This window comes from Aptenodytes patagonicus, chromosome 18, assembly GCF_965638725.1.
Source record: "Aptenodytes patagonicus chromosome 18, bAptPat1.pri.cur, whole genome shotgun sequence".
Lineage (NCBI taxonomy): Eukaryota > Metazoa > Chordata > Aves > Sphenisciformes > Spheniscidae > Aptenodytes > Aptenodytes patagonicus.
The window spans coordinates 10,515,390-10,538,193 of record NC_134966.1 but is presented as its reverse complement, the minus strand read 5'-3'; the positions used below and the strand labels follow the sequence as shown (position 1 = coordinate 10,538,193).

General features: G+C 45.8%; 1 protein-coding gene across 3 annotated transcripts in view; it reads right to left on the bottom strand.

Annotated features, from left to right (window-relative positions):
* Positions 1-22,359, bottom strand: part of CAMSAP1 (calmodulin regulated spectrin associated protein 1) — a 39,759-nt gene extending 17,400 nt beyond the window's left edge. Inside the window, exons 1-6 of one of the 3 annotated variants that reach the window (XM_076355684.1) lie at positions 22,198-22,359; positions 12,692-12,854; positions 2,542-2,804; positions 2,191-2,352; positions 1,255-1,335; positions 240-272 (exon numbers count right to left, since the gene is read on the bottom strand). In XM_076355684.1, coding sequence (XP_076211799.1) covers positions 240-272; positions 1,255-1,335; positions 2,191-2,352; positions 2,542-2,804; positions 12,692-12,854 — 702 coding nt within the window. In that variant the 5' untranslated portion in view covers positions 22,198-22,359. Of the gene's footprint in view, positions 1-239; positions 273-1,254; positions 1,336-2,190; positions 2,353-2,541; positions 2,805-12,691; positions 12,855-13,382; positions 13,400-13,734; positions 13,797-22,197 lie in introns of those variants that run through there. The other 2 variants (XM_076355686.1, XM_076355683.1) reach the window with 2 other exon arrangements.
* Between the last annotated feature and the right edge of the window lie 445 nt (positions 22,360-22,804).

The following is a 22,804-nucleotide window of genomic DNA, read 5'->3' as shown; positions in this document are numbered from 1 at the left end:
CTGTAAAGTGATTATGCTATATGCTGTACAGTATGCAAAAATCATGTTATGAAAACTAAGCCTGATGACCCAAAAGCTTACACAGTTTTTTTTCAAAGACAATCTAAGAAGCGTTGTAATGGAAGCAAACACTCTGAAGAAATTTAAAAAGCCATGATTTTGTGGAAGCAAACACTCTGAAGAAATTTAAAAAGCCATGATTTTGTGGATGACAACTGGTGTAAAAGTAGTTCACTTACAGGTACTAATTTCCAATACCATTTGGAAGGAGACTGCTCAGGAAGCAAGGAAAGGAACGTAGGAATAGGAAAGGAACATCAGCAATGCAAGTTAAAAGCAGTAATACTTAATGCACATCAGCAATAAACACTTTCATATTTTAGAGGGGTTGTAGCCTAGAAATTTAGATTTAAAAACATTAAAATGAGACCCAAAAGTCAATAGGGAGTCAAATAGTCAGAGAGATCCTTCAGACCACACATCAACTTGTAAATTAAACAGCTCCTTAGCCCCTTATCATTGCAGGATATTATTTTACATAAAAAGCACATAAAAAGCCTTTGCCACTAACATGAAAGTTAAACAATTGTGCTTTGTTCATACGTCACACTTTTATCCCCTTCGCACAGCAATGCCAATTTGGGGAAAGAACACAGCAGGTTTTCTTAAGTCTTCATAAAATCATAAATTGGGAGCTCAGATAACTGATACGCATTATGTTTGAGAAAGATCTATTTTACATTCTCCAGAAATGAAAGTGTACTATATTTTGCAATGTTAGTGCATTGTGATATAATTCCAAGGGAAAAAGGTGGAAAAAACTACAAGCACACACATATAACATTCGAATGCCAAGAGTATGCTTACTAGATAGAACTTGAATAAGCCTCTGAACATACGTTAGACAACTAACCCATGCAAAATGAATATGCCCCAAGAGCTTTCAAAATATATAATATATATTTTGTGCTGTGAAAGCGGAGTCATATTTATCCACGTAAAGTTGATACAAGTTATTTTAAGTTGAAACAAGTTCTTTTAATCCAACTGAAACATACAGGAAAATCAGAAGATACCAGGGGGCTTGAAAGGTAAGGAAGGGCACTGATGATAGACACAAAACAAATTGCATGCAAAAACCTCAGGAGTTTCGAGGACTGGATGCCTCACATTTCTCTGACAAAGAAAATACTCAGATGTTTATATTTAAATCATCAATACACAAAATCACAACTGAAGACAAATTTGTTTTACCTTTTGGTGCCCTGGACTTTCCATTAGTTGCTGTTTTAATTTCATCTCTTTCTCTGTTATCTCTCTCATTTTAAGGTTCACCTAAAAGGGCATAGCATAGAAAAGATATTAAAATATATCTGAATATATGTTTCCACAAGTCAAGTTTTCTTCTTCCTCCCCTTACTTAATCGTCAATTCGTTCTACAAACATAAAAAGCTCATAGAAGAATGTGTTAAAACAGTTTTCAAGACCAACTATCTTACAGACCAACTATCTTAGCAGTAGCTATAATCACAACAAGGGAATCCTGGGTTTGCAAAGGAGACATTCTCTTTGGAATGTGACTCTGTTGTCTCTCGAAAGGGTTTCAGTAACTTAACTTCTACCCTTCGAAAAGTTTCAGTATTTCTGTTAAATGTATTCAAGCTAGTCAGAATTAAGTCTATCCTGTAATTTAACATGAAATGATGCTTCACCTAAAAAAAAACACCACCAAACAAAAAACCTCATAGCAGCTCATCTGAAAATAAAGAACCCAATTTCTATGGTTTTCCTAATTTAGTTCTTAATTATCTTCTTTATTTTAAAATTTGCCTTGAAAAGTTTACCAGCTTTATTACAGCATCCCTAAGAAAAAGAAATTGCATTTCCCTGCTAGTCTGATTCTCTTTCCCAATGCATAGGGAAACCTTGGGAAGCCAAGCAAGAAGAAGAAATTAGAATACGTTGCAGTGATAAGGGAATCAAATACCATTAATAATTATCCGTATTAGGAGGATATTATACCCAGCTACCATTGGACTTGAGGTAACACCACAGTAATTAAAGCAGTTCTCTTCATCTGAAGTGGAAAAGATGATAGAAATGCACAGGTAAGAAAGATGGAGGGAAGACACTCATCAGAACCTTTTTAAAAATCCGAAAAGTGACAATAAGAAACAGGCAAATTTTACCTTATTAATCCAGAAAACCATTGCATCCTCTAAATCATAGGGCAGTTCTTTTGAGGCACTGAATGTAGAAAAACGCTTGACACTAGCAACCACCTTTTCAATGCTGATCATTTCTACAGTATAGGCCATCATAAGAGCATCAATCATTGCCATATGAGAACTCTAAAAGCAGAAAACAATGAGTATTGAAAAATAAAATCCTTGAAGAAAAAAATTCTATATTCTAACTGTATTTAAAATGAAAAATTCCTGAGGTTAGCGACCTAGAAATTAAGAGCTCTTCATTCCATTAACTATTTTAAATAGTGTTAAATAAAAAGACGATCATTAGGTGGATTTAATTAAGCTAACCATTTTGATTGGTGCACAGCCCAGATCAGATTCAGACACAGGTGTATCATCACTCTCCATGACGTAAATCCCTTTTCGAGACAGAGCCTGGATCACTGACTGGTGTCCCTGCAGAGCAGCCACCTGATCCCCCTTCAGAATGAGGCTACAGACACGACAGTACAGCTCGCTGGACAGCAGCAGCTTGATGACGGGTGGTTTAATATGTTCTTGCTCATATTGATCTATGTAAAATGGGTCCTTCAGCTCCTCTGGGACATTATCTGAAACAACGAAGAAAAGTTTCAACAAGTAAGTGGCATCAGTTATAAACAAAAGCAAACATTTTTACTTTCATTCAAAGATAGCATATGAAAGAACAAAAAAAACCCAAGCACAAAAAATACTGAATGTAATTAAGTCTGCAGTTTCATACTGCAAATTGTTTTCAATAGGTCTTTGTGCTTAAATTTTAATTAAGTAAAGCATATATAATTGGCTGCCGCCATATACATACTTCAGTAAAAATCCCATACATTACCAGTTAGCTTTCTCAAGATACTGGAGTCCCTCTCAAGAAAGCACTTCAACATGGACAAAAGTCCCACTGTCCTCTACGCATCTCTAGCTGCTTCCTTGAATAAGACCCAGCTTAATCGGAATGATACACTATCACCTCTACTGATTAGTGCATATTATTAGTATTTTAATTTTATTTGGAATTATAAATCATTTACTGAGATCACAGGCTAAAATGCTCCGTGTATCAGATGGGCAAAGTATATATATCTTCAAAGCAAAATTTACAGCTACTTCAAGCAATATCCCAAAACATCTGTGCACAGCAATTAAATAACTGCAACGCTCAGTCACTGAGAGGGGCCAGCCAAACATTCTCAAATTGAAGAAAACCAAGCCACCTATTTCTTGGTTCTAAACTGCCAAAGTTCATAAAAAGACCAAAATATCTGACTAAAACCTTGAGCATTTTCAAATTGTTTGCAAAGCAATTGAGTCCCCAGTGAGCTGATTGTCTATGTTTTTGAAGACAAGAGCATTGAAGCTTTTCAGCCTTTATATAAAAGTTAAAGCCTATGAAGCAAAACCATTCCACTTGGATTTGGATTCAACATGAATTTTAAACCAAGTCTAAAATTAACTGCTTTTGGAATAGCACGATTTCCACAAGCTGTCTTATGACTTTACCAAACTGAACGCAGATCCTGAGTGTAGTAATTTACATGCAAGTTAAAAATTAACAACACAGAAGACTTCATCCTCGCACACCACTTCTTCCCCACCAGTTCCCAACCCTCATAAAGACTTACACTTTCGCTACTAATCAGCACAGCTTCATAGCTGGCAGGAAAGAAAGGCACTAACAGCAACTAATACTCTGATCACTCTAAACAGGTCTAAGACATTTCAAGTCCTTATGTTGCTAGCTGAAGTACTGCCAGTGTTAAAGGTTGTAACACTGCAACACAATGCAAATGTCAACCCATTACAACAGTTGAAAGCGGAAGCAACAGTTTCTTGATGTTACTGAAAAGACATAAAACAAGTTAAAAATAGATATATCCCAAAATAAATACTTCTACCCATATTCAGGAATCAGACTAGAAGCTATTGATCTTTATAATAGCCTAGCGGTTATAATGAGAATCTTCAACTCCAGGAAAAATACTTTCTAGCCTCAAGCATGTTGTCTTAATAGAAGCCCAACATTTCATAATTTTCAAACACAGAATTCTATCTTACGCTATCCAGTCATTCTGAAGATCTTCCCCCGAAGTCACTTCAGCAGTTCATTTTAAATATGTACATCTACAGTTAAAAGAATTATTAATTTGGCAGCATATTTACTTTTCATTCAGCTCATTTCCAGAATAATTAAATTTCCCGATATAAAAAACCTCCTACCCATAGCATCTTTGAACTGCAAAATAAGCCGCACAGTATTTGTATACTGCAGAGCACTTAATGTTCATAAAGAAGAGAAACTGAGACAGAATGTTATCAATTACATGAGCCAGAAGTACATTTCACTTAAATAAAAATATGTCATAAACCAGTGTTGTCGTAACAGCTACTCAGTTAGTCATACAGTACTGCCCCTATTTTTCACAATGGAAAGCTTTTTGAAGTTTTTAAAAATTAAGATCACTATTTTTCTTTACATGACATTGAATGCTGTGATACACTGAAGATGGTTGGGAGAGACGATAAAACCCCACTGGCAGTACGTAAGTAGCATTTGTTAACCTGGGTGTCCATTTTCAGTGAAATAGATAATAAATTCAAATATTTTTAATCTTCTTAATATTAGTCAACCTGACCTAAAATCAAAGGCTGTTGAAAGCTAATTCCATTTAATGGTCATTGCCATTTCCAGAAAGAGAACTAGAGCTCCCATTTCTAAAGACCGGGGAAGATCCAAAAATCAAAACGTAAAGCAGCTCATATAATTCAACATTTTAGCTTCATTACAAGCAGCTACACCTTTAACAACCAAAGATACATTGCTTTTTACTAAAATTATTTGTGAAAGGAAATAATAGAATACTAGCTCATAAAATACCCGTGAAGAAGTACATTTCTGGTAAGAGCATTAGCACCACTCCAAGTTTTGAAGGCTTTTTTAAAACGAAAAAATGCAAATTCAAAACATCCGAAATCTGAAGTACTTCGATGCGGGTTTTAGTACGAACATCTGCCCTCCACCAGCTCCACAGACCACCGCAGAGCGGGGTAACCGAGGTGACTGTCTGGAACCGCGCTGCGAGTAATGGCTGGACAAAGGAACCCTGACCTTCCTCCAGCACATCAGCTGCCCAGCTAGCTGTGCCGACCGCTGCACCAGCAAACAGACAGCTCGCTTCGGCTTTTCTTCAGGTCCCTTTTCCACAGGGCCCGCTGCGATTATTTTATAGACTGTAACTACAGAAAGCAAACAGCATTCTCTTCAACACTAACACACCCACAAGGGATACAATCTATTGGATTGGGATCTTTAGACAAATTATTAGAACAGAAGCGACTATTGGAACATGATGCTCAGCTTCCTGTGTAACAGGGGCACCAAGACCTCCCACATTAATTTTCATTTAAACTAGCAACATTTGAATGATTTTTAAAAGCTTTTTCTAACAATAAATGGATCTAGTTCTTAGCGATGAGATTCCAGGTCACAGAAATCAATATATTAAAAAAATTATATATATACACACCTTGTATCTTGGCTACTGTTCTTTAGTCTGAACGTCCTGTCAAGAGATCTGAAATCTTTTTCTTCTATACTGAAGAACCCTCTAACTTCATGTTTCTGATCTCCATATAACTGCTTAAGGACTGAATGGATTTGGATTGATCAGTATTAAAGATACTGGGGGGGGGGGGGGGGGGGGCAGGATTAATAATTTGAATACTGTCATAAGAAGTTATTTGTAAACATTAATCCTCCCATAATTGCAACTTATTTCACTGTAAACACTTGCCCAGTTTTATTTTCTACGTTAGTGTATACAACACTTCTGCCAGCTAAATTTGCCTGTGACAGAAAGGAACGTTTTGTAACTAATTTGATGTCCTGACTAAAGGCCCACAGAAATTTTAAGATATAAAAACCACATCAAAGCTCAAGAGTGGTAATATTAATTTTACTATTTAATTCAAATTTATTTCATACCGGCCATAGTCGTAATATCCAGATGGCAAGCACAAATAAATGAGAAATAAACGGCAGGAAAACCTGTAATGCAAAAAGGAAGCTATAGAAGTATGTAACTCTGAGTTGAGAAACTTCCAAATATCATAGTTGTAGATGTCCTGTACGCGATGCAATTATCCCAAACAGGGTAACGCAGCCCTCCTAGACTGCCACAGACACAAGAAGTGCTCTAATTGTGAGCTGTCTTCAATACCTGAAGTGCGCATCTGAAAGTGCAACGTAAGAGACCTCTCTTATCTTTCACATCTCTGCTAATTATTCTTATCTGTAGTACAGTGCCACATAAAACACTTGCAGCACTCAGGTCTGCTCAGTCTCCAAAACCCCCTTAAAAATGTCAAAACTGCCACATTGCCAAAAATCTCAGAAATACATTGTCAGTTTTAGAACAATTATACACCATCAGAGTTAACCTAACACTAATTTAAATACCACACCATGGATACACAAATCGCCACTGGTATTATGGATAGCTTTTCTCCCCAGTTTTTACGGATCGGGCAAACTCCAAACGTGTCATATGCTTTTTGCTTGCCTTGCTACAGAATGTGTCAATGCTCTTTTTGAAGAAAATGTCCCAATCTTTCCAAGTCCCAGTTTCTATAAGCATCTTTTTCAACACCTTACTTTCATGACCTATAACTGAACTTAGATGTTAGAAAAATTCAGTTCATTAAAACTTGTATTTTTACACATTTATGCTTTGGCATTCGGAAAAATTAACTTCTGAGCAATTAACTTCTAAGCTATAGCTACAAAAATGTCTGCTCAAGCAGTTTAACAAATCCTACCAAAGCAAACCAAAACCAATTAAACCATGTCCTTTTTTTTTTTTTTGCTTATAAAAAGGTCTCCGATACCATCTTAACTCCAAAAGGAAGTCACTTTTTTGTTACTATTGCATGTTAATGAAAAGCTTGCAAACACCTTCTGTTTTCCTAATGTGCTTTCTGAGTTGTTAACCCCAGGAAAACGTTAGCATCAACTTCAACGCAAGCTTTAGAGTTGCCAGTTTTAGACAAACTGAGGTGTTCAAAAGACATAAAACTTAAAAACTACCAGTGTTTTTATAGCAACTTGAAAACAATGGCACGTAACCTGGCAATCAGATCTGCGAAGGCATATATCATTAATTCAGTTTGTCCTAAGTTTTCTATCAAGAATTGTCGAAGAATTTATCATGCTACACTCAGAGTTGACTGGATCTCTTTCACACATGGATTTTATGTAAATTTTATACCATGTTACTTAGTTGCATGCAGTCAGCTTATTACAGAGCAAAACCGCTCATTTTTGCTGTTTCCCACACATAAAAACAAAGTAATAATGTATTTTTTCCAAGTTTCAGCAGCATAAACTCTTAAGTGTTCTTGCCCCACTGAGCCTACTGGAGAGATACCTCTACCAACTATTTTTATAAGAGACGAAGGACTCAAAAATAAACCACTGTAATTTCTCATGAAGCAATTCTTTTGGTCTGTTCCATCGTATCAACGAGTTCTAATCTCTCAAAAAACTGTCAGTTCCAAGTGTAAATCATTGTGTACAACATAGTTTACAGGATCACAAAAAATAACTTCCCTTGTAACAACCATCAGAGAGACAATTATTGCCAACCTCTCGTCTCCTTGCTTTAGGGCAGGGACCATTTCTTTATCACCTCACTTACAAAAGCCTGTTCAAAGACAACTCCTGATTACAATTTGATAAAGAAAAATGCAGCAATCTGAACAAATTTGACTTATCCCTTGAACTGGAGATGTGGATACACCCCAGATCTTATTTTACCTCCAGAAGCATGAAGAACTGGTTTCACATGGAAAGAGAGCCAAAGCATCATGGTAAACAGAACGAAGCTTATTCAAATTCTGAGTAGGATTTCATTCTTATCAGTATCTGTTCACAGAATTATTTAGTACCGTATGGATGTCCTCTAAGCTGCAGATCATGAGCAGAAGCTACACGTTCTCTGCAACTAAGACCACCTGCATTACAATAAAAACATTCTTTGTTGGTTCTCATTACAGAACTGTTTTATAAACTCCTTAAGTGATCTGTAATATTACACATGAAAATTTACATACAACAGGCAGAAAAAAAAACAAGCTAAAGACTTTGTATACTGCTGGCGAGAGTGACCACACTCTCATTATTGTATCTTTTGATCAAGCATAAAGCCACACACCTGGATGAAGCAGAAGAGACAAAATAGTTATGGAATTCTTCACCCTTGTAAACTTCACACAAGGAATATTCAGTGTTTATGAAACGGGCATTATTAAAGAAACAAATGTTTGACTATTGAATATTTGCAAAACACAACAGCTTGCTTAAAAATATTTTTACTATGGACCTGAGAAGAAAGCTGACAAAGAATAGAAGCAGGGAACCCAGGGATTTAGGCAATTTAGCCCAGGAAACATGCTCACACTGCCTCTACCAACCGATAACTGCGGGTAGCTATTACAGTACTGTAAAACCTTATTTAACAGGTAAGTATTAAGTACTTAAAAGACCAAAAAAAGCCACAACTTGCATTTCCCCTACAATGCATTACATTAGTCCTTGGCTTTCCTGCCTGTATCTTGCCAAAGGTCTCAGGCTAATGTTAGCATTAAGTCTGGAAACTATGTAAAGTTCCTAGCCCTAATAAGTAAGTAAAACCCACCAAGTTCGTGTTGAAAAATCCGAATTTTACAAACCGTTTTAAAGAAGCAACAACATTTGTTATGGAAAGGGTTGCAAACAACCCACTTGCTCACAGCAAGCTGCAACACTGAAAAACTTCCATATACTCCCCCTATATCTAAATTGTAACATTATAACCGCAATGATGGAAAACGTAATTTCTACACATAAATTAATGCTGTACTAACTAAATCTGCTGAGAAATCAAAATTTTTCATTGTCTATTTTCCCAAGTTGTACCAAAAAACGGACTAGTCATGTTCGTTCCGACCGCTGCTGCTCAGAGCCCGAGGGGACAGTGGCGCTGGAAGACCAGGTCCGTTTCCCTCTGCGCAGCTTTGCGCGGCGCGTGGCCCTGTTACTGCTTGGCAATCTGGTTCATTCCACCGACTGTGAAAAACTGCTCTCTCCCACGGACGGCTTGCCAAGCCTCTCTAAACCTCCCACACTCGCCTCCTGTGAACTAAAGTTCCACAAACTCAGTGGCACCCTTGCTCCTCGGCCACTTAAACATTATGAATTGTATTTTCACACTGCTGATAGAATTCCTTAACGTGCACATTTGGTTCTAATCAAAGTTTGCTGATGAAAAAGCGAATTCTGTTCTAAACAAATTCCATTCCCTAAACTACCGTCTCAGCTAAACGGACTTTATAATCTCTCAAGTGTATAGAAGGTTTCCAGATGTTTGTGCACAGACTTTTAGAGTGATCCATGACAGAGTGATCCTCCCGGATTTATTTGGGGAGAGGGAGGGGGGTGACACCAATGGGGAAACACCTTCCTCCACAACATCCTTCCCCTCTGTCTTCTGGAATTCGGACAAACAGTTGTAAGACCTCCCTCTGGAGTCCATCTGCGACAACCAGGCAGCCACCCCAGGCAGACAGGAGGAGCTAGGGGCTTCCAGAAACAAACCATTCAGCCCAATTCCTATGCAAGAAGAGGGGTTGTCTCTCTAACAGTATTTGTGTTGAAGAGAGAAGGTAGCTGTGCTCAGTTGTTTGGCTACCAAAATTCCCTCTTTTCACGGCCAGAAGGGAACAAAGGAGGAATACATCATCAAATGAAACAAAGCCCAAACTAGGAGTTCAACTCCAAATTATGTTTGCTCCATATTGCATGCTCCATCATCATGCATGCTCTCAGTAATTTGTCCTTGAGGAAAAAAAGAAAGGATGAAGAATTTTTCTACTTAGATGACAGCTTAGATGTGGAGAATTCAAATATCCTGTAACAGTAAACAGAAAATACATTTTCAGGCAAAACCTGCAGTAATGAATGACTTTCAGTAACAGTCTACACTAGAATCAAATTCCTGTTCTTGACCGTTCCCACACTTCAGCACGAGCTTAGCCTTACCCAGATGAAAACAAAATCCAGGATACGCACCGGCATTTGTAAGATTAAGGCACAAAATTACGTCAATTCATATATGTCAGTTCCAAATCTAACATTTCAGAAAAACACTCTTTACTTAGCCACTTGAAGGCAGTTACGGAAACCCTATCAGGTAAGAATTACTTCAGAACATAAGACAGTGTTTTAATATTATAAACAGAGAAGCATTTTTTTTTCCCACCCAATTGACCAGAACTAAGTCTAAAATAACAAAAAAGCCCCCCCCAAACTTCCATCTGCCTAGGGAGATTTTATATAACAAATTCACAATTGCCTGGTAGCTGCCTAAGACCCACTGAACAACATCCAATATCTTAACACAAAAAGAAAACCCTGAGAGACGACAAGTAATGTATTAAGTTCAAATATTATTCAAAATTATAATCACATAGGAAACCTTTTTAAACCCATCTCTCTATGAATTAAAGAGGCTTATAAATTTCTAAGTATTTTGCAATGCTATTCCAGAAGTAATGGTTACTATGTGACAATGCCTTGCAGGAGCCATTTCAAAAATCAGACTAAATTTCCGTGGGCTGTGGTCCTGCAAGGATACACACACAACCAACCTTACTCACTGGAGCTAACCAACAACGCAACACCAAAAGCCCCAGCAAAAATACTTTTTTTCCTACTGTTCATGGCATTTAACTTCTATTAAAATGTAACCTGAGCGAGCCTAAATACAAGCGGAACAACTGGCAAACGCTGCTACAGCCTTCTCTATGCTAGAGATCACATCATTGTCATTACGAAAGGTGGGTTTCTTCTCCAAAATTTTTAGTCAAAAGAAAACCAAATACTTATTCAACGTAAGTCTGCGCTGTCGAGTGCATAAACAGAGTTGCTGTTAACCCTTTAACTGGTCCAAGACGTACAGATACAACCTGGAGTTCTGGAGCCCCAGAAGACACTACCAAGAAACACGAGGCCATAAAGCTTCTCTGCAGCGTAGGAGCCACGGCGGTCAATTCTAATTTAGGATTAGCTTTCTTTCGAAACAAAGTCATAATATAAATAGTCCGTCTCCATGTCTGGAATATCCATTTTATCTCTGATCACTGAAAAGTGCTCAGGAAACATAACAAACAATCCCAGCAAATGAAAGATATTTACATGAGGAAATGCCTGTTCAGTTCTTTTAAGTTATCAATGATTTACTAACACCCTCCCAAAATTCCCACTTTTTTTAAACGTCATCTGATAAATGGGGGTTTTTTTGGTCTCTTGTTGCTTGTAATGAAATACCTTCACTAATATTAAACATTATAAACCCACGATTTTCTATTTTCACCACAATCATTAAGATGATAACACTGACAGAGCTGGAAATATTAAAAACCAAAAATAATTTAGAAAAATATTCCAACAAGGATTAATATTTAACTGCCAGAATGGACTGCTTTTCTTCAGCCTTGTCACAAAGTAAGCTAGTGCTAATCCATTAAGCACATTATGAGTTTGGTGAATTAGACTTAGATTAACAGGGCTACCTCATTTTCCAAAACAAGATTCTGAACATGTTTTTATTATGTGTTTTGTTCTGGATAAACAAAAACCACAAGTATTCCATCATATTTCTTCATAATGAAGCTACTTAAACTCGAAAGATTTATCTAGTAACACTAATTCAGACTAGACAGATAGATCTAGTTCAAAACAAAAAAGCAAATTTCAACAGATGCCAGGAAAATGCTGTTCAAATGATACTCCAAGAATCTTTATTTTTCCATGTTTGACTGTAAAGGTTTATGACGACATAAGGGAAAGAAGAACTCCCCTATCACCTACAACTTGCTGTTTAATGTCACAGAACGCAGACAAAGTGTACCTGTTCAGTCAAGCTGCCGATCATAAACAGATTGCTTTTTAGTTCATTTTGAAACAAAACCCACAATCTGACACAAAAAAAAAAAAAAAAAGTCCTAACTGAGCACACAAAGGGTATCAAGGTTCTAGCATCCGTCGGCCAAGATGACTAGACAAGGAAGCACACTAAAGCCTTCACAGCCTGGAGGGACTCGGGGCCTGCAAGCACTGACATACAGTTCTGTGGAAGAAAGTCTACTTAGCTAAAATGAGGATTTAAACATTTTGAGGTATGCATTCTTCACAAGCACAATCTGCGAGCGTTCACCATTAGGTTTGCTGATTCAGGGCATCTCACATAGTTCCATTATTCCTGTCAAAGGTACCAGGAAACACGTAACGCTACAAGAGAACAGACTGTCATATTACTGATATTTAAAACAAAGCTGATTTAAGCCCAATTTAATTACTTCTGGAATAGCAGGGGAGACAGACAAAGCAAGAAGAAAACCAAGAGTGACTTCCTGATAAAAGTGATCTTACCTATTCCGTAGGCTTTAGCACAGATCCATTGTAGATTAGCAGCTATTTTTGCTCTGGCTGAATCGTAGAGCTCCAAAGGGACAATCTCAACTGCACTATCTGTCAGGGCATCCATTTTTCTTCTGGCACTATCTCCACCCGCACAAACATCAACATCCACCATCTAAAACAAAAACAAAAGACAGCGGACTTTTACACAGGCAATCGCTCCCATCGCATTTTCAAAACCGCACAGAAGAGGAGTTGGCTGAATGGATCGCCAGCGCGCATTATACCAGCCACAATACGGCGGGCTGAACACCACAGGCCCGACATCCTTCAGGATTTTCATTGGAAGGGCTTATTTAGCAATTTAAAATCCACTCGGAAATCAAAGGACATCCGAGCCCCGAGCCAGCATCCCTTTCCTCGTCAGCCGCGGATTTGCTCACAGAAAGCCCTCTGCCACGGCCCGCGTTTGCCAAAGAAGAAAGGAGCAGCCCAGCACCTGCCCGACCGCAGCGATAAAGAAAGGCTGGGGCGCTCCCCCTCCGCCCCCCGCCGCTCGCCCCCCGCGGCCCCCGCACCGCCGTCCCCCCCCCCCCGGCCGCCTGGCAGCCGAACAATGCGCGCAGGTACCGCGGCCCCCGCCCCGCACCGCCCCCGCCCCCGCGGGGCCGCGCCGGGGGCCGGGGCAGGCCCGGGGCAGCACCTGGGGCTCCTTCCCTCGCCTCGCCCGGGAGAAGCAGCAGAGGTTTCTCGCCCGCACCCCCATGCCCGCGCCGCCCCGCGCCGCTCGCCCCGCCGGGCGGCGGGAAGCCGCGCCGTGCCGGAGGAGGGCAGGGGGAACGGCGGCTCCCCCTCCCCGCCGCGGCCCAGCCCGCATCCCCGCCCCCACCCGGGAGGAGGAGGAGGAGAGGGAGGAGGAGGAGGAGGAGGAGGAGGGAGAGGGGCGCAGCCCACCCGGCGCCGGGAGGCTGCTCCGCACACGGGAGCCGCCGAGCCCCCGCCGCCGCTCCCCCCTCACGCCCGCCCGCCGCGGCCTACAGGCCCCGCCGCCTCACCTTTCCGCGCTACCGCTGCCTCATCCCCGGGGCGGGAGGGGCCGCCGCCGCGGCGCCCGGGGCCCCGCCGGCGCGCCGAGAGGCGGGGGGAGGCCCGGCGGGCCGGGGCCGGCGGCGGTGCAGGAGGGCGGCCGGGAGGGAGGGAGGGAGGGAGGGAGGGAGCCGCCGCTGCCGCCGCCGCCGCCGTCGGGCCGGGGCTGCCGACGCTCGGGACCGCGCGCGCGCGCATGCGCCCGCCTCGCGCGCGCGCCCTCTCTCCCCCCCCCCTCTCCTCGTCCTCCTCCTCCTCCTCTCCCGGCCGGCCCGGGCGGCGCGCGCTCGGCGGGAAAGGAGGCGGGGCCCTCTCCCGCGCGCGCCGCCAGGCCCGGGCCGGCGGGTGGGGGGGGGCAGCAGTGCGCAGGCGCGAGGCTCGGCCGCCTGCGGCCCTCGCTAGGCAACCGTTGCCGGGGGAACGGGGACCGGCCCGCGCGGCGCGGGGAGCCCTTCTTCCCTCACGGCCCCGCCGCCTCCTGCCCCGCCGGGCCGCCCCAGGCCTGGGCAGGGCAGGGCAGGGCAGGGCGCAGCCCCGGGGCTGTGGTAGCCCTGCCCCGGCCCGTGTGGCGGGCCCGTTGCGCGGAGCTGCCGGGGGCCGGGTGAGCCCACGCATCCTCAGCGCCCCGCCAGGCCCCGCAGCCCGCGGGAGGCACGAGAGGCCCCAGGCCTGCTCAGGCCGCAGTCTTCCCCCTCGTGAGGGAGGGAGTCCGGCCGCCTCCCCGGGTGGTGGCCCCGTGCTGCGGCTTCCTGGCCGCGGCTACGGTTATCCGAGCCCCGGGGTCCGCCGTGGGGGAGTCGTGGCGGTGACGGAGCCTTTCTGGTTAAACCGGGGTGAACGGTGAGAGTGGCTTGAGCCGCTTCCCCATCCATACTGCACAGCAGCTCTGTCAGGCAGGTCCTGGTCCTCGTAACCCGCAGCCCGGGACACCCGCGGGGCTCGCACGGGGTTAGGGAACCAGCTCGCAGGCAGAGCTGCGGGGTCGGGGGGTTTGGCAGTGACCGGCGTGCGGCTGAGCTCCGCCACCGCCAGCCCGTTGTTCCCTTCCTCGTCCTGGCAGCCCGGTGTGCCTCTTCACGGCCGTGCCACAACCTGTTGCCATCTTCACTCGGGCTTCCGTTTTAACGCAGGGAAGCACAGAAATGCCAATAAAATATTGTCTCTCGATGGTAAATCACTGGCTGTGGAAACCTTTAGGTACACAATAAAGCCTGCTGTAGTAAAAATCAGACGTTTGCTTAATCACGTGAGGGATTGAGATCTCTCTCTGCTGCCAACCACGCTTGACAAAACATTGGTTGATAATCAGCGATACTTTTCTTCAGGTTATTACAAATAATTTCCCCCAAGACTGGATGTGTTGGTATCTGCTCATGATCAAGGGATGTCAAAGATGGTTTTCAGGCAGAAGCCTGGCTTCCGCATCTTGTGTGTGTCTTAGCAAATAGAGAATTTCTTCACCTGGTTTATGTCATCCATAGATAACAGCGAGGAATGTTTGACAGGTATAATACGTTGGCTGTCGTTCTTTGCTGGGTGCAGTTAGACTATCAACACCACCTTAGGGCCGTTCTGCTGGGTGCAGTCAGACACTGTTGTCTACCAGCCACCGTGTAGAGGCCGGTGTCCTGCCGCCCGCACGGAGACCTTCAGGCTCATCCCACCCTGTGCTGCGCACTGCGTTTGTGATCAGAACTAGATCCTGCAGATCAACTCGCTTGACAAGTGAGTTTCAGGGCTCATCTGAAAAGTGGCGCTACGTGATTACGTGAGTAGAGGTTCGAGCCTTTAATGCCTGTGCTGGATAGATGAATTATCTTAATATCCAGCTACTGAAAACGTGATTATAAGTTTAGCTGCCCAACAGTGATAGCAGACTGACCTTATTCTACCTAATTTCCTTTGTTATGATTCTCATAAATAATTTTTTGCTGCGTGTAACTGGTAGATTACATAAATGTTTCAAAATCATTAAAGATTAATTTGGGTCTGCCTTAAGATTCAACATTTATTTCCCTATATCTTTTCAAAGTGCAAGCGGAGGGCATTCTGCCTCGTGTCATCAGGAAATACGATCTGGCGTTCAAAGGTTGTTCCAGCCTCTATCACTCCTCCATACTGCAAGATTGTACGCAATTAAAGCAGACGGGCTCTGCAAACAACTTGCTGGCTGTTTTATAATCTCCGTTCGAAGAGTTCGGTTTTCAGTAGTTTTTACAGGCTGACGTTTTGTGACGTTATCATTATAACAAGCTGCTCTTGTTTTCAGATTAAGCGCTAGAGCCCAATCCAAATCCCCTTAAACTCAAGAAGAATGTTTTCATTTACGTGGTGGATCGGGCATTAAATGGACTGGGAAACAGAATGGCCCTTTGACGCTTAGAGCAGGTGACCGGTATGTGAGGGTGAAGGTGCAACCGGGAGAAAACTGACCTACTTCTTCCTCTGACGTATTTTTGCTCGAGGTAAAGAATGGATCCCGTTGTTAAACTTGTCAGAATCACTTAGGAACAAAATATGTTTCAAGAGGGTGGCAGACTACCCCCGCAAAACCAAGCCAGTGTTACCTGGACCCCTGAAACTCTCAGAATAAAAAAGTGGAAAAGTTTGGCTCAAGAAAAGGAACATTGCGGAGAAAAAGCACAGGAGGGAGTCTGGCACAGGAGGGAGTAAAAGGAGAATGCTCTCCTTCTACAGGCTTCTGCTGCGCTCAGGATCCCGGCCTTAGAATTACCTCTTGTTCTGCCCCTTTCACCCATACCGTGCTGTCCTCCAGATCTGCGTTTACGTATCGCTGTCTTCCAGTCCGGTGTGAAATGAGCTGCCGCTTCTTCCTCTACGGTAATACCCTGAAACTCTTGTTACTTAGGGCATTTGCGTGTCCGTAAGTGGAACCTGAAATGGATGTTTGGGGAAACTGCGTAGCTGCTGATGAAGTGGTTTGTCGAGAACTCGGCACCATCCCACACCAGTGTCCTCAAAATTGTCCTGGAGATAAAAAGCCTGCATTTAAAATGGGAGGGTCATCAGTGGATTGCTAAACGTGTTTGCTTTTTCCATGAGAAAACAAATGACTCTCCCATACTCAGTAGCAGCAGCTTCTAATTTGTGTGCCACTTGTTTCTTTCCTGTACTCCACTACTAACCACGCTTCAAGGCTTTTCTTCTGGAAAACGTTGATACATTGCTTTTCTATATGAAATAGTTTTCCTGTTAGTCTCCTGGATTCCTTAACCATTCGAGTGGGTGTACATGTGAGCTGACAAATACTGCTCAACTTGTCTTCCAGCAGAACTCTGAGATTAATTACTAGGAGGCAATACCTTTGAGAAATTACCATATTCGGACACGACACCTATTACATGTAACAAAGCTAAACCCACGTGCGTGTTTTCCGCCGTACTGGAAGAATGCCTGGGACTTCGGTTTCTTCCACCATGTTTCATTTATCAATATGTGAGACTACGTGTCGAGTAAGAATATCGGTCCCTTGTCATCCCAAGGACATCAGATCTAAATTTATGTTGTAAAAAAATGTGTAGTCTGTAGAAATATAAACGCGCTGTGCACTGGGATCGTATAGGGTGGAGATGCTTCCCGGGTATGTAGAGACAGCGAGAGCTGACCCGTCAGTGGCACTAAACAGCGCCTTCCAGTTAGAAAGGCCAGCAGGGAATCGGGATCCTCCCTCGGCATTACAAAAACCACCTTCAGATGAAGGAAAATGCGTATCTGCTGGAGATTGCATGAAAGCCCGTGCTTCACTGTCTCCCTCCCACTATTTATGGAGAGGGAGGACTCCGTGCAATGTCTCTACCCATCACATAATGCTCATAGTGCTAAAATCAGCAAAAAAACCAGAGCGAGGGGCTATGACTCGGGAATTTTGGCGCGCTGGGTAGCCTGATTTCTGCTTCGGCTACTGTCCTCCATTAGGACTCGCCACGCTTTCCAAAGTGGTGTTCGCCCATCTTTCACCTCCTTTCTTCCTCCCCCCAGGAAAAGAACAGTTATTAGCAGGAGGGAGAGACATTCCCTCCGCCAGCTCCTCAAGCGCTGCCCACAGTCAGGCAAGGTCCACCATACCCCGGTCCCACAGCATGGCCGCTGTACAGATGGCTTCGCTCCAGGCAGCACCGCCACGGAACAAACAAGAGGAAACCGCTCTGGTCCGGCGCGTACTGCGCTCCTCTTCCCCCCGGCTGGTGCGTAACCCGCGTCCTTCGGGGCCGAGCTGCCTGCTGCTAATGAGCTGCCCCCTCATTAGCATTGCTGGGGCAGCGCTTGCTAACCCACCCCTGCTCCTCGGCAGCGTGTAAAGGTGGGTGGCTTTATCTGGGAAGAGGTTCTTCGCCTTCAGTCTTGCTCAGCAGCTCCTGCCTGTGCTCTCAGGAGCAGCGAGAGAAGATAGTCAAATGAATCAAGAGGATTTTTTCCTCTTATCCTTGCAAAATTGCCATGATGGTCAAAAGTGCTGAGGCCGGCCCCGGCAGAGCAGTGAGGAGCAGCTCGTGCGTGTTTGCAGCCCAGGCTGCCTGCAGCCCTCTCCTTACGGCTCTATTTTCAACCCCGGACTAATTTTGAACACCGCTATATCTGCTTCCCTGTGCTTAGTTCTGCAGGGCCTCGTTTGCCCCGGTGCTGAGCACTTAATATCCCCGGCTGGGATCGACTTAGAGCCTGGGCGCTTCTGGAGGTCGCTGCATGGGGCGAAGGCTGGCACCACCACTGCAGGAGGAGGAGAAGTCTGTCTTCTCTATGCCGGGAGGCTTTAGCACCCTCCGGCACATGCTACAAAGTTCAAAAAAAGTGACGTCTTACTAGAAATTCACTAGGGAAAAAGAGACGTGGTTAAAAAGACATTGAAAATATCGCCTGAATGAATGGAGCCGGGGTACCGTAACGTGGGGGTGAAAGGGGGGGCTGGCAGTCTCCTCATTCACTTGCTGCTCTGACAGCTTCAAAATGTCTTCTTCTCCCTCGTACAAAATAGTTTCCTATGACAGTTCATCATATAGCCAGCCTTAAGGAGGAGAGGGCAGAATATTATTCTTAGTAATAAAACAGTCACTTCAGTGCGATTACCAGCACCACGGGAACAGTTCCTGCAGCATAATGCCGTTGTCAGTAATTACTTATATCCAGTTCTGTAACTCATGAGGAATATGCAGTGGCACGGCCTTGTGCATCGGGGAACCACGTGCAACAAGCAATATTTTTCATGTAAATAAAGAAAACAAATGAAGTACAGATAGTAGGACTCTATTTCATTCATGCATTCATATTATTCTAAAGGTAATGCGCATGCAATTCAGCTATTATGCTGATGAGTGCAACAAGTTACTCAGATTTATTTCTTTTCCCCTTGCTTAAAGTGTTTGATGTGTATCAGGTGATGCCAGGGGAAGTACCGCTTCGCACCTCCGCCTGCCGTTTGGGCCTCGCCTGGGCTTCCCCTGGCAGCCCGTGGGGCTGCTCCGGGGCTGCTCCTGCCCCTCCGGACCCAGGGACCGTACTGCTCTGGGGGGCAAACGAGCCGGGCAGGGACCACTGGCAGCTCCGGTCCTTGCGGAGAGGGGCTTCCCCCCGGCTGGCGTGCACAGCGTGAGGACGATCCCTGTCACATTAAAAATAATACTTCTATTTAGCACTTATCTTCAAAGTGCTGTACAAACATTATTTAATGACTCTGTTATTGCCAGGGGGAAGAGCTGGCAGAGGGAGGGGTGACAGCTCGCCCTGCCTGGCTGGCTCGCTGGAAGCCAGACCTTCCTTTGCCAGCTGCGAGGAGCGGCATGCTCCCTCACCGGGCTTGCGGTTATCTGCGGCAATTACAGCTCTGGAGGCGCTGGCGGTGGGTTTTAAGTGCTTGCATTAATAATAGGAGGGGTTTTAGCGCATAAGATATTTTTATCTACAAGGTTATTTATTTTTAAAGTCCCTGGGCTATGTTTAGGGGGATGACAGGTCAACAGCATTTACAGCCCACCAGGTTTTCCAGAGGGACTTCTGTACCAGGAGGTTTGGTCCCAGCGTGCCTTCCCTGTGCCCTGTCCTTCCTTGAGCAACCCCAGCCAGAGAGACCCCAGGGACCAGCTGGGTGAGCGCTGAAAGGTTTTTGAGTGTTGCCATGATCTAATTAATGAGCAAATGAGATTTTTCTATATTTCCATGTATCTTTGTATTCATTAAACCCTTTTTAGCAGCCATATTTGGGTGGTGTTCAGACAGAAATCAATTTCAATGGGAACTGTTGATTTGCTTTACCCAGATGATTTCTTTTTAAAAAGCACTTTTTTCCTAAGGACACTTTGGAAAGTAAAACTATATTTACCACAAATGTATAACTATGCAAAGAGAGAATGACTTATCTCCAACTTCTTCACCACTATTTAAACATTATTGGAAAGCAATGAATAATTCAAAGGCAGAAGAAATGAATAAGAAAAAAATCTAATTGAATTCCAAAATGCAGCATCTGCCCCCTGCTCCTGGCTGCGCTTTGCGAGGTGCAATAGCCGAGAGCAAGACCGGACCTACTCAGCATCTTCACCCCAAAAAATGCCGTCGGGTTTGTGGCCGGAGCAGCACAAAGCCCTGGCGCACCGATAACCTGACTTCCAGCAAAACGGCACATAACCCTCCTCTCTCCCCACGAGTCGGTGCGTGGTTATTCTCAAAAACAACGTCCTGAACCACCGCTAAGTGTTACCTTTGGGAATTCACAGCAGACGCCAGCCAACCTTTTCCAAAAACGTGTTACAACATCGTTATTTCACCGAAAAGTTTTACATTCGTTGCGCAGAGGGATGTGTTCTCATGGGAACAAAACCAGGGCCACCCTGTTCCAGGTCCCCCGAGGAACGCACAAGGCAAAAGCTGCCTGCCGGGTCCTGGAAAATCACCTCTTCCATCCCAGACACAGGAGGGAGGTACCCGCGCCAGGTGCTTCCCTTCTCCTGTGGCAAGTTTCCATCATGGTCTCAAGATACAGGGGGTATTTTGAGGAAAGGGCTGTCATTTCTGGATTTTAAGGCTTCCCCCTCCATAAATATAAACCACGTGGCCCTGGGCTGAGGGGACAGCACTGCGATGCACTCCAGGTGACTTTGATGTGCAAGGCTTCAGCCCAGAGAGTTTCTAAGGAGCAGAAACTGCCTCAAAAGCAAATTAAAGCTCCTCTAATTCCACCACGGCAGGGTCTGGCGGGGGGCGGGCAGCGGCTTCCCACTGCATTTCGACTCATTCCCGTTCAGTATTTTTAGCTCCTGCTAGTCTGGTGGGACGCGGCTCCTGGTTCGCCTTGCTGCCGGCTCCGTGCCGTGGCTGAGCCCTTCACCTGGCAGCCCTGTCCCCTCTCGCCCTGCCTCTAGAGAGGTGCCAAAACAAACACTGCCTTCCTCACTCCCTTGGGTCCCTGCCAGCTTGCACATGCTGCACTTGAACGCTCTCAAATCTGTAGCCAGAGAAATATGTTAATGTACAAATTAGTCAGAGTAATTGAAACATCTCAATCCTGCTCGTCCAGGTCCTATTTACGGCAAGAACTTGACTGTAAAACTCAGACGCGGAGCAGGAAGCCAAGCCACGCCAGCACCGCCGAGCCACCGGCAGCAAACTCTGGCTGATGGACCTCAGAGCAGGTGCCTCCGGTGGGCACGGGCAGGCGGCGGGGCGGGCAGGGGCCAGCCCGGTCCCCATACTCCCGGCAGGGATGCTAATGCCCTGGGGCGCACGGCACGTCCCTCCCTGCTGCAGGGCTTGGCACACAGGGGCTCCCTGCACGCCCCGGGGTGCCCAGAGCAAGGTATTGCCTGTAATCCCTTCCAAAGGCTCCGGCACACGCCAAGGTTGGCAGAGGCAGCCTGCGGCTCTGCGTGGGCAGGATGCAGCCCCGTGCCAGGACGGGTCTGAGCGAGGAGAGAGGCCGCGACGCCGTCAGCAGCACCCGGGGCTGGAACGCAATGCGGCTCATGGGGGTCCCATCCCGCTGCGACGGGGGGCAGCCCCGCCGTCCCAGTCGAAGCGGGCACGGTGCCGGTGACTCGGGCCACCAGGCACGGATGCTACCCACACGTGTGGGGCTGTACGGCCCTGGTCCTGCACGCGCGGTGCTGTACCACCCCGGTCCCCACATGTGCTGAGGCTGATGCCTGCCCGGCACTGCTCTGCCCCGGGCTCCCCTCACTCCCCGGGGTTCAGAGCTGGCTGAGCGCAGCCCATACCCCCCCGGCTGGCCCTGGGAACTGGGGTGACGAGACCCCTGGGGCTGCCAGGAGCACACGGAGAAGGGGATGCTGCAAAGGACGCCCATATCCGTGGGGCTGGGGCACGGGTGCTGCTGCCTCTCCTGCCAGGGAAGATACCCGGATGCTCTAAGACCCCTGGCAGAAGCCCCCTGGATGGGTAAAACCCCGACAGCGCTGACTTACCGGCGGCAACCGCTGGCATCCTCGCAGCCTCGGGGGTCACGGGGGGCTCTGGGCAGCAGCCTGTGGCTTGGGAGCCCATGGCACGTCCCAGGGGCTCAGTGCTGGGGGGCTCGGTCCCCTCTGCTCCCCCGGAAAGGTTGGGGGGAGCGGGGCAGCGCCGCGCTCCCCAGCATCGCTGGCGTCGCCACGGCAACTGCTGAATGACTCACGCTCACTTATGAGTGACATCAGAGATGCGGAGGAGGGGGCCGGGGGCTGGAGGGGGCCGAGGGCGATGCCAGTTCGGTTTTGTTGGTTAAAGCTGGACGGTTTTGTGCAGGGAAGACACCCAGAGCCAGCCCTGCAGCCCTCCAGGACAGCGTCTCGCCGGGGTCCTGCTGGTATTGTGCAGGAGACCCACGGAGTCGGGAGGGGAGGAGATGCCGGAGCCCCTCCGTGGGTCAGCTCTGCTCTCTGCCCAACACTGCCCTGTGCTGGCAGCGGGGCTGGGGCAGAGCAGGACGGACACCCCGGGCACACGAAGCCCCGCTCCCCCGTGCTGCCCTTGGGCCTTGACTCCGTTCAAAACACAACCAGTTTAAAGAAACTGGTTTAGAAATCACTCGCC